The sequence below is a fragment of the Festucalex cinctus genome, chromosome 21 (genome assembly GCF_051991245.1).
Source record: "Festucalex cinctus isolate MCC-2025b chromosome 21, RoL_Fcin_1.0, whole genome shotgun sequence".
NCBI classification, from domain to species: Eukaryota; Metazoa; Chordata; class Actinopteri; order Syngnathiformes; family Syngnathidae; genus Festucalex; species Festucalex cinctus.
In genome coordinates, this window is record NC_135431.1 from 4245503 (window position 1) to 4257699 (window position 12197).

At 40.2% G+C, this 12197-nt stretch overlaps 1 protein-coding gene across 2 annotated transcripts in view; it reads right to left on the reverse strand.

Moving 5' to 3' along the window:
* Nucleotides 1-12103, reverse strand: part of acss1 (acyl-CoA synthetase short chain family member 1) — a 231509-nt gene extending 219406 nt beyond the window's left edge. The window contains exons 1-11 of one of the 2 annotated variants that reach the window (XM_077511541.1): nt 11690-12102; nt 11223-11319; nt 10830-11029; nt 7851-8026; nt 7630-7782; nt 6604-6751; nt 6394-6531; nt 4503-4595; nt 990-1102; nt 520-646; nt 317-444 (exon numbers count right to left, since the gene is read on the reverse strand). In XM_077511541.1, coding sequence (XP_077367667.1) covers nt 317-444; nt 520-646; nt 990-1102; nt 4503-4595; nt 6394-6531; nt 6604-6751; nt 7630-7782; nt 7851-8026; nt 10830-11029; nt 11223-11319; nt 11690-12005 — 1689 coding nt within the window. In that variant the 5' untranslated portion in view covers nt 12006-12102. Of the gene's footprint in view, nt 1-316; nt 445-519; nt 647-989; nt 1103-4502; nt 4596-6393; nt 6532-6603; nt 6752-7629; nt 7783-7850; nt 8027-10829; nt 11030-11222; nt 11320-11689 lie in introns of both variants that reach the window. The other variant, XM_077511542.1, reaches the window with a different exon arrangement.
* Nucleotides 12104-12197: the final 94 nt, after the last annotated feature.

The window sequence follows — 12197 nt, forward strand, 5'->3', positions numbered from 1 at the left end:
TTTTTTTGGGAGAGAAAAAAAATGCCTTACTATACATGGTCGTTTTTTTTGGGGAGAAAAAAAATGCCTTACTATACATGGTCGTTTTTTTGGGGAGAAAAAAATGCCTTACTATACATGGTCGTTTTTTTGGGGAGAAAAAAAATGCCTTACTATACATGGTCGTTTTTTTTGGGGGAAAAAAATGCCTTACTACATGGTCGTTTTTTTGGGAGAAAAAAAATGCCTTACTATACATGGTTGTTTTTTTGTGGAGAAAAAAATGCCTTACTCTACATGGTTATTTATTTGTGCGAAAAAAAAATGCCTCTCTTACCACCACATCTTCAATCTCCGCCGTGCCAATCCTGTGCCCGCTGACGTTGATGACATCATCAAGGCGCCCCGTGATCTGGTAGTAGCCGTCCTTGGAGCGATGGGCGCCGTCCCCGGTAAAGAAGTAACCTGTGGCAGGGGACACATTGGAAGACCTTCCACTTTCAAATGATGCGAGAGCACGCCACAGGCGCTTTTGCATACCAGGGTACGTCTTGAAGTAGGTGTCGACGAATCTCTGGTGGTCGTTGTGGATGCTGCGGGCCATGCCGGGCCACGGATGAGCGAGGCACAGCGCCCCCGAGGCGTCGTCGGAGGACACCACTCGGCCCTGGAAAAACACGCAAAGTCACCGACGTCAGACAAGAAAGTATTACGGGAAATTGACTTCATTTGAAAAAATATTGTGCACTTTGACATCACAACAACCTCCATTCGAGAGCAATCCAACGCTTCCAACTGTCTGCTGCGGCAGATTTGTGGAAGGCCGTTTGGCACGCGCACGCGCGCATCAGTGTGTGTATGTGTGTGCGTGTTGAGTAAGATGGCTGGGAACGGCCTGGATGGAGGGTCAGATGAGGATTATAAAATAGTCACCAGCTGTGTCACTTTTGATACTCGCCCTGCCCCCCAGTGTCTCACGCACACACATACGTGCACGCACACGCACACACCTGGCCGTCCATGAGCGCCGGCTTAATGCCGAAGAAAGGTCTCATGGCCATCCCCGGCACAATCTCGGCGTGCGGCTCCGACGGCCTCGGTGCAATGCAGATGCCGCCCGTCTCTGACAAGACAGCAAAAACAGTTCGCAAGTTGTTTTTTGTTGCTTTTTGCTGTAATGTAGCACTATTATATAGAATAATATAATAGAGTGTTACTTTCCTTATTAAAAAAAAAATATTTTAACATTTATTTTATTATTTATGTGTTTATTTATTATTATATTATTATTTATATTATATTTCCAATTTATTTTTGTTGCTATTTAGTGTAGGGTTACAAGAGTGGTCAAAGATTGATGATGCAACCTTGTTGAAAACAAAAGGAAATAGAGAGAGAGCAATGATGATAAGATGTTGAATCGGTAAGACTGCCGAATGAACAATTCTGAGCTCTCTTTTATATATATATATATAAATGACAAAGTATCATTTTTGGTTGTGGATACAGAGACCACACAATTCAATTTAGATTTTAAAATGCATATTTTAAAATGTAATGAATTGATGGAGTTTAACCGCCTTAAGATAATGTATAAAGCCCACCACGAAATTCTAAAAGTTAATATACAAACTAGATTTATAAAAAGAGAAAGTGAGCATAAATTAAGAGGAACAGATATTTTCTCTAAAACAAAATATAGAACAAAACAAAAAGAATGATGTATTTCAACTCAAGGTGTCTGGAACAATTTGGATTGTTAAACAAAATCTTCTCAATCTGTTTGTATTTTTAATTTTTTTTTATAAATGTATATTTACTGCAAAAATATAGCAAAAGGACGTGCAGTTGAATTATTTTTTAATTATTTGGTAGTATTGTAACAATAAAAGCGTCTTGACCGTTTGCTGTCATTCATTTTGTGTTGATTCTTTTTTGTGTGGGTTGATTAGGGGCAGACAAAAGTTTTACTTCTTTCTGTTCCCTATCATTTCTTTTATTTTGTGAAATAAATTGATTTGACTGATTGATTGATCAATTTTTATCAACACAGCTCTAAAATGTAACTAAAAACAGGAAATGAGGTGGTGGCCAAAATGAAGCCTACAGGCTTCATAAGCGGATTCCCACACAGAGAGCCAATTCTGTTGATTTTGTGCTTGTCGCATTCCCACTGCTCAAACAATTTCAAATTACTGGTAAAAGCTCTCAAAAAAAAAAAAAAGAAACCACACGCAGTTTGGTTGCGACCACTTAAACACAATCCGCACACATGGTGGGTGTTTTTTTTTTGTTTTTTTTTGTTAACGGTGCCAAAAGAGGAGGAGGGGACCTGCCGCAAAGTAGGACACAACAGACGAATGGCTCACAAAAGCTGCAAGTGGCTGCCAATCATCACTATAAAACAACATCCGAAATTAAATCAAAATTTTAGTATCAAGAACCTCAAATAATTACCGGTAATAAATGGAAAAATGCCACATTTGAATGGAAAAAAAAAAAAAGATATACTCATAAACAAGAAATAAAGAATATTGCTGAAAATTGTCATGAATAAAACTACTAAATTAATCTAAAAAAAAATAATAATAATAATATAAATAATAAATTAATTAAAAAATAATCAATAATATCATTAATTTTAATTTAATATAAACAAAAATTAACATGATTTGCAGGCTACTGTTAAAATAATGAAGAAAATATGTTAGAATAAATTAATATTAGTCAGACATAAGAAATAGGAACGACTGTTGAAAATGGAATGAAATAAAAAAAACTACTGAATGAATTCTAAAAATAAAATCGATAACTAAAATTGTCATGAATAACAATAACAATAGTACATTTAAATGTATTCTTTTGTATGAAATGTATTATAAATGTTATAATTGTGGATCATAATGAAACAATAATAATAACAAAGTAACCATTAATGGTAATTCAATTAAATGAATACACCAACATTAAAAAAAAATTGGAAAAAAAATTGATTTATAAAAAATAAATTCAGACGACAATTATTTTAATTTGAAGTGTTGTAAGAGTCCATTATTAAATGAAGGAATGACAAAGGAAAAAAATAGTTGAATAAATGACATAAGTTGTATATAAATATATATTTTTATAATAAGAATTAAAAAAAAAAAAAAAGACGCATGATTCGCGATGGGACAAGTTTACGTTATAATAAAAATGAAATATGTAATAAAAATTCAAGGCCAGCGTGCATCTCCAAATAGGAAAAATCTCTTATATAAAAAAAAAAAAAAAAAAAAAAAAAGGAAATAAAAGAAATGACGGAGTGAATAAATAAATGTCAAAATACATTTAACGAAACGATCCAACGGGCGTGTCAATAATTTTGTTCGCACATGAAGCAAACGTCAAGCATGAACGGAGCCACTTAGTCCTAATTGGAAACATCAGAACAACAACATGGCTTCCACCTGACCATTTTTTGCCCGGATCTGTGTCCGTAATTCCCTAATTCCCGCCCGAGCCCCTCGTGTGCTCATGTCGGAATTATTGTCGATTCATTATCACGATTGGCCATTTGGGTGGTAATTAAAAGCGATCGGCTCCATTTGGTGACGACTCAATCTCATTTGGCGACGCGGGGTGAAACACATCGTGGCCTGCTCAGATGTTCATTTTATTAGCAAAATCCGATTATCTGCAAATCACGTTATTACCATTATATCGTCTCATATGCTAATTTGTTTGCCTGCTCGCCGACACACACATTGTAAGTTACACTCCACAACCATTTTTTTTTTTTGTCAGCAGGACATTAACGGAAAAAAAACACAAAAAAACAAATAAAACAAAAACAAACAAAAAAAAAAAAAAAAAAAAACCAAGATCTTTGCAGAGGATCAAGAATACATGTATACATCTGTTGCTGGATCATTGATGTTCAAACATGTCATTTGAAGTGTTACAACAAAGTCACATTGATGCTATTTGTTAGCCCGTCCAAAAGCTAACATTAACGCTGAAAGCAATAAAAAGTTAATATTTTGTCTATAATTAATTTGATACTTACATTATTTTTCCACGTACAATTACCTTTAAAAACACATTTTGCAACTTGCAGTCGACTGAAAATGACATCACAGGGGCTCAGGTAACCAAACAGTGCTCACCTGTTTTCTAGGTTTGGTCATGTGACATTCACAAGCTGAGCTGTGATTGGTTACCTGAGCCCTTGTGATGTCATTTTCAGTCGACAGCAAGTTGCAAAATGTGTTTCTAAAGGTACTAATTGTGCATGAAAAATAATCAAAATATCAAATTTATTATAGGCAAAATATTAATGTTTGACTGCCAAAAATGGCGGAATAAGTAAAGTATCCCTTTAATCTCATCTGATCATGGAAACAACCATAAACATTGAATAAATAAATATTGCTGCTCTATAGGAATGTCAACATTATCCGGGTTCGCAGCAGAAAAACGAGACGTACCACAAGCTAGACACGAAAACACGTTAGCGTGCTAGCATCCATTTTTGGCGTTACCTGTTTGCCACCAGGTGTCCACCACAGGACAGCGTCCGTCTCCCACCACGGCGTGGTACCACTCCCATGCCTCCGTATTGATGGGCTCGCCCACTGCGTAGAGAACGCACGCCACAACGTCAAGACAATTCCGGGCTCTGCTGCTATTATTTACGAGGAAGGGCACGCTAACAAACGTTTCCGCTCGCTTCAAGTATGCGACTCGTGAAATTCCTCGGGCCAAGTTCCAACGCTGCACACAGGAAGTGAGCGCAGTAAACACACATGCCAAATCACCTTTCCCGTGGCCTTGAAGGAGGATTACTGCGCGGCTCTGACATTGAAAGTATATTATTTACTCATATGGTGGCCAGGAGAAAACTATCAGGGGGATTTATTAAGTGGTTGGCCTACAATAATAGATTTTTTTTTTTAATATTTAAAATGTTTTTGAGGCAGCAATTTCTTTAAAAAGGCCACCCAAACTTCAAGATTTGTAATTTACAAGTTACAGGTTGGTACCACCACCCCATGTTATTATAATTTTTTTCCCTGATGAACTTATTTGAAGCGAGGCATTTATTTTTCAAGCTATTACCGAAGGCATAGCGCAGCACTTTTGCTTTAAACTTCAGGCCATTGTCTACACTCTAATATCATTTAGTGACATCAACATTTGCTTTTTAAATCTTGAAGCACATATTTGAGGGTGTGGCATTTAATTGCTCAAGTGGATTAATTGAGGCACAGCGCAGCAATTTTGCTTCCAAACTCAACTGCACAGACTTCATGTCTGCTGTTGACACATGCTGGCACCAGTCGTCAATCAGCGAGTGACACAACCAGTCACACTGGTCAGAAGGAGGTAAATCTTTGAAGGGAGGCATTTATTTTTTTCAAGAGCACAGGTATTTTATTTTTCCTAAAGTGTCAAATTAAGGTGTGGCGTTTATTAGATTAAGTGGTGTACAGTAATTAACTCATTTGCTTCCAAAAACGTACAAATACGTTCTATTTTATATAGTGCCATGCTCCCAAAGGCGGATTTATGTTTTTTTATGGTTTTTTTTTTGTTATGCTATAGCGTACAGAAGGCTTTGATGCAGCCTCTGAAGTGAAGAGAATGCATGAAGCAATGGTGGTTATTACAAAAACGGCCAGCAGGTGGCAGAAGAGTATAAGAAATCAGCCAGGGCAAGTAGGAAAACAAGCTGTTTCCACCACTGTGACACAGAATTGTGAATAATGATGAAACTTCTAATGCTGACTGCTGCAAAACGGAAACAAATAGAAATGTATTTTTTTTTCCTGATGAAAGAAGAGAATCTAATCTTTCTTTTGGTAGGTTCTATGTTTTTTATATAGCAATAGAACCCAATATTTTGTGGGCCTTGTGAAATCAGTCAAAATAAGTAAAACAACCGGGAGTGGAGGGGGTTTGCTTCAGTTCACTGCACTTTGTCTTTTAACACCACTCCAGCTTCACAGATGCCAGGTCTGCTCTACATCAGTCGTAGTGACGCCACCAATGTCGTCATTCTGAAGTTATTTATTTGAGGTGAGGCAGGTATTTATTCAAGCAGTGATGAATTGAGGCATCCAGCAGCACGTCCTGATCTAAACTTCAAAGCAAACTCCAGCGTTACAGATGCCATGTCTGCTTTACATCAGTCCTAACTTATGCCACAAATTTTTTTTTGTCCTTGCTGTTGTTTATTTGAGGTGAGGCGTGTATTTGTTCAAGTCACACCAGTGTTGAATTGAGGGAAAACAGCAGCACTTTGTCTTTAAATTTCCTGTAAACGTCAACCAACAGACGCTATGTATCTATTTGCGGTGAGGCATTTATTTAATTAAAGAAGCAGGTGGTGCAACAGCATCATCGCGTTTTTTTTGTTGTTTTTTCTCATACCAGATCCAAGCGTTCTGAGACTGGAGCGATCGTACTTGCGCACCCACTGGTCACCGTACTTGAGCAGCAGGCGGATGGCCGTGGGGGCGCCGTAAAACTGGTTGATTCTCAGCCTCTCCACCATCTCCCAGTACCTTCCTGCCAAAACGACACCAGGTTTTGGACCGTTGTTGACGTCGGCGGTAAAAACGAAGCTTTCCTGGCGCATACCTGGGTCGGGATAAATGGGTGTGCTCTCGAAAAGGACGGTGGTGCCACCGTTGGCCAGGGGTCCGTACACGGCGTAACTGTGTCCTGTGATCCAACCGATGTCTGCCACGCAGCCAAACACGTCTCCGTCGTGGTAGTCGAAGACGTACTGTAGCGGGATACACACACACACACGTTTGTTTTACTATCTTTGTGGGGCCATTCCATTGACATAATGCATTCCTAACTCATTACCCTAGCCTTAACCATCACAACTGATTGCCTATCACTAACCCTTATAGAGCACCCCCCAAAAAATTCTTGACAATAATGCAGTTCCACTAGTCTAAATATTTGGTTATAGTGGAATATGAGTTTTACCATGAAAATCCAGCAGTTATTATCAAGATCAGAAGGCGGCCATTTTGCCACTTGAAAATGACATCACAGTTGCTTGGTCTTAGGTAACAGCCAATCACAGATCAGCTTCAGAAAACAGGGGAGCTGCGATTGGTCATTTCCTTAGCCCTGTGCAACTGTGATGTCATCTTCAGTCGACCGCAAGTACCAAGATGGCCATTGGTGCGTTAAATTTTTAGTTAAAGTTTCTTTAACACCACTATTTTTTTTTTTTAACGCATCATTAATGACCACCCCTTACTTGGAAAGCCTGTACTAGGCGAATTCCAGTCACAACGCAGCAGACATGTTCACTTCAAATTTAGCTGTAATAAATGTAATAATAATGCATGTGTTTGTGGAGATTGGGGTCAAGTTGCATTTTACAATTTTAAAAATGTGCAGAATTTCACAAGTTACTTCATGTTAAAGATTAGACAGCTCTTAATATGAAAAGAAAAATGCACTGAACTGTCATTAACGTCTTACAAATGCAATTATGCCATCTAGTGGCATAAAAATGACCAATAAAAATCAATATCACTCTTTTTTTACAGTACAGTACATTGTTTTAATTTTAACTCAATTTTAATCAATGACTAAAAGATGCAGCCATAGTTGTATAAAAAAATTTTTTTTACGTCTTACCTTGTGCGTGAGCGAAGTATACAGCAGGTATCCGGCCTGCGTGTGGACCAGACCTTTTGGCTTCCCGGTGCTGCCTGACGTGTAGAGCAGGAACAGGACGTCCTCACTGTCCATGGCGGCCGGCTCGCACACGACGTCCTCCAACATCATCTCCTAGGTAGAACATTCCGTTCGTTTGAGTCCTAGCATCATCTCAGGTGGAAGCTGAAAGATCCCCTCACCTCCTCCATGGCAACGTCCTTGGGCGTCATGGTGACCGGCGCATCCGTCCTCATGGCGACAAACACCTGCCGCACCGTCGGACAGCTGCGCACCGCCTCGTCCACCGTGGCCTTCAGCCGAGTCACCTTGCCGCCTCTCACGCTCTCGTTGACGGTGATCACCGTACTGGAGCAGGCTAAAAGATGAGCAAATGAAGCCAAACTTAGCTAACAGCGAGAATGTATTTGGGTAATTTGTTTTGGTTTTTTTTTTTTTTTTCATTTTATATATATATATATATATATATATATTTTTTTTTTTTTTAGCAAAAAATGTTTTAATGAGGATTAGCTAACGACAACGCTCGTACCATTAGACATCTTTGGGAAATTTCTCTTTCGATTTTTCTTGTGGTTGTTCCACCCAAGCAAATGTATTTTCCGAAATAGTATTTTTGACATCTTGTGCATTTTTTTTTTTTAATAGTATGTATAAAAAGTTATCCAACCTCAAAACTAGGGTCGGCATGTCACTACATTAGCCCAACCCAGGAAAAATTTTACTTTGACGTATACAGCCGTCAATGGCAGTGAATGTTTTAAAGTGTAAAAATCCACTTTTTTTTGTTTTTTTTAAATGATGACATCTCCCCTCCAAACAGCTACACAAGCAAGCACCTTTTCAAAATAAAATGTTTTCCACAACAAAAGTCCAACAGCACTGTCATCTCAAAAATTTGTTTCCCAAAATATATTGGGTTTTTTTTATGCAGACACAAAAAAATTCAAACAGAACAAAAAACAACAAAAGGAAAAATATAATAATAATAATAATAATAATAATAATAATACTTGCATGGGCGGCACGGTAGTCGAGTGGTTAGCACGTCCGCTTCCCAGTTCTGAGGTCTCCGGTTCGAGTCCAGGCTCGGACCTTCCTGGGTGGAGTTTGCATGTTCTCCCCGTGCCCGCGTGGGTCTTCTCCGGGTACTCCGGTCTCCTCCCACATTCCAAAGACATGCATGGCAGGTTAATTGGGCGCTCCGAATTGTCCCTAGGTGTGCTTGTGCGTGTGTGTGGATGGTTGTTCGTCTCCGTGTGCCCTGCGATTGGTTGGCAACCAGTCCAGGGTGTCCCCCGCCTACTGCCCAGAGCCAGCTGAGATAGGCGCCAGCAGCCCCCGCGACCCTTGTGAGGAATAAGCGGTCAAGAAAATGGATGGATGGATGGATAATACTTGCATTTCAAAAACAAAAATTGCTGTTTCAAAATACAAATGCTCAAAAACATGTTCAGATTGATGTAAATCAATTTGATTCAGATCTTCAGCCCAAATTCAACTCTGAATTGTGAGCCAGACTTGCTAACCACTAGGCCACCGTGCTGCCCCCAATCCATTCGACACTTTTATGACTTAACTGTCAAGTCCTTTTGTAAGGACACAGAATAGGAAGTTGCTCATAATGAGAACCGTGTCCTGCACTAAATAATAACCAGATGAGCCACTATATGGCTCCTGATGAGATACGTCGTGCAGAATGATGACAGCGTTGCAATTAAGATGCTTGGTGAGTCAATAACGCTTCGCTGTGGAGATTTATAGCGCGACAAGGGAGACGACACACTACACACGCCGTCACCCTCTGATAAGCAACTCGACCTGGATCGACCTCTGGACCCACAGGAGGGGTGTGAGTGTGTATGTGTGTGCGTGTGTGGCGGGCCAAGCCTTCATGCATCTTATTTCCAACACATTGTCCCGCATACTTGGAAAGAGACTGCAGAGCGGACAGAATGACATTCTCGCCTCTGCGTTAGTTTTACGCTCGTTGTGGAACGATTAGGAAGAAATGCATCAAAATTGAAAAACAATCTTGTACTCATGCATTGATGCAAGTCAAGTGCAGCCCATACAGGAAAAAAAAGGAAGCCTTGGGGTCACTTTAGTTGTAATTTGTAGCTGTGCAGATAAAACAAAATTGTCTTTATTGGCTCAACCAATCCAGCGTTGCCAGAGTGCTCTTTGCTCTACGTTGCTTTAAGGACACTTGACTTCCCACGGCTGTGGCCACAATAAAGGATTATCTTATCTCTGCATACTTTGAAGGGAAGGAAATAGTGAGCTATTAATTCACCCAGGGGTCATTAAAAGTGCACTATTTCAATTTAAACACATTGTTTTTGTTCTATATGTCAGAAAGGGCGAAAAAAAATAGTGCTTTGGGGGGAAAAAAAAATGTTGAGTCGAAATGCTGACAATAAAGGAAATGTGCTATGTGAGGCTTGCAAGATATCTTAACCTACAAGCTGGCTTTTTCCAGACTTTTTGTTATCAATTTTCTGATTTTTTATTTTTTATTTTTTTGCAATTTTGTGAGCATTTCATGATAATTTTCAGGATTTCTTTTTGCGTTTTTGGATATTTTATAGCTACTTTTTAAACATTTTCTTTTCTGCCCTCCTTTATAATTAATTTTCTGACTTTTGGTGATTTTGTGGTAATTTGGGGGAATTTCTTATTTGGTGTTTGGACATTTTATGGTGACGTTATGATGGTTTCCTCTTCTACCTTTTTTTTTTTTTTTTTTTTAATTCAATTCTCTGACATTTTGTCTAATGGCAATTTCATGGAAATTTTATGGTAATTTTCTTCTTTTCCTTTTTGGACATTTGTTAATATTTAATCATTCAAAATTTTTAATTTTTATTAATCTAAATCCTTAATTCATTTAAAGAATATTTAAAAAAAAATAAATGTTAAAAAAAAGAAATAAAAATCAAAGTTTTTTTTTTGTTTGTTTGTTTGTTTTTTACCCCACAGCTGCAGGTTGCAGGCTATGTGGTTCACCCAAGCCAAAATGACTTGCCCTCCAGTAGGAAGACAAGATGAGATCAGAGTCAGGAATGGAACTCAAATTTGTATACAAGTCGGAAGCACCATATCTCATAATTACAGTACTTGTATGAAAAACAAGTGTAGACCCGCATGCCGTCTCTCACCGTCTCTGATTCGCTCTGCGAGGGCCTCAGCGCTGAAGCCGGCAAATACCACATTGTGCGCAGCACCGACGCGAGCGCAGGCCAGCATGGATGCCACAGCGAGCGGGCACGGAGGCATGTAGATGGTGACGCAGTCGCCCTTTTTCACGCCGTGCCGTCTCAGCAGGTTCCCCGCCCGGCACGTCATCTCCAAGAGCTGCCTGTGAGAAAATGCGATACAAGATCCATATAGCACTTTTTCCTCTTAAGGAATGTGGGTGAACTGTTGCAGGTGGGTCACCAGCCAATCCCAGGAGACTTACAACCATTGGAGCCATAGCCAAGCTTTAAGGTAGATGCGCTAAACTGCTCACCACCATGGAAAAACAAGCTGGCTAATTTCACCTGACCTACCTGTAGGTCACCTTGACTTCGGATCCGGGTTCATCCCTCTCCCAGATGAGGGCCACTTTCTCTGGGCTGCTGCGTGCATGGCGGTCCAAGCAATTCACTGTTGGAAGTTTAGACAGTAAACGTCAGTCAGTACTTGTCCTGGGCTGGAAACAGTTTTGCAGGTGCCAGAAGTTGGCCATGCAGCACTGATGTGAAGCACCAAAGCTTACACAACTAAATAGGTCAGTTCTTCAATGGAAAACATGTGTATAAAGAAAAATATGATCCTGTTAAACAGCCTAAAATTCGTTTTCATCAAATTATTAAAAAAAAAAAAGCGTTTTGTTTTCTTCATGTGTAGCTCAACAAAGTGAGTTTTACGAACTTTTTAATAAACACATCACTTTAGATACCCGGGTTCCATATTTACGGCGGTGCGTTCAATGTCAGTCTGTCTTCCAAGTTTGAAAAGTGGAGCTGAAACTTACCGGACACGTTGAGCTGTCCTCCCTGGAACCAGCTCACCTTGCCCCGCTCCATGTCGCAGTCGAGGACGCCGCGGAACGGGCTGATCCAGTCGAGCCGGCGGCGCGCCACGGCCGCCCAGAAATTCTCCTTGTGGGTGACTGAGAACTCGTGGAGCCCCGTGCGGTCCTGCACGCCCTGGAAGCCCGCAGCCTCCGGCATGAACGCCTCCACCGCCTCCGTCGCGTGGCTCTTCTTTCTCCGGCTGTGCAGAGCGCGCGGCAGGCGGCGACTGACCGACGACGCGGCCGCTTTGACGCATCCGCGCGACAGCCACATTTTGACTTTTTGGAGAAGGAAAATCAATTCAAGCTATACGCAGAAACGTGACAGCGAAGTATTCACTCACACTGTGGAGGCAACTTGGCTTTAGTTTGTGGAAATAAGACACTCTATAAGAGGAGGGCTGGACTTGTTTTGCGTTTCAGGGCGGTACAAGCACAACAATGTGCAAAGTTTCCCCCCCCCCCC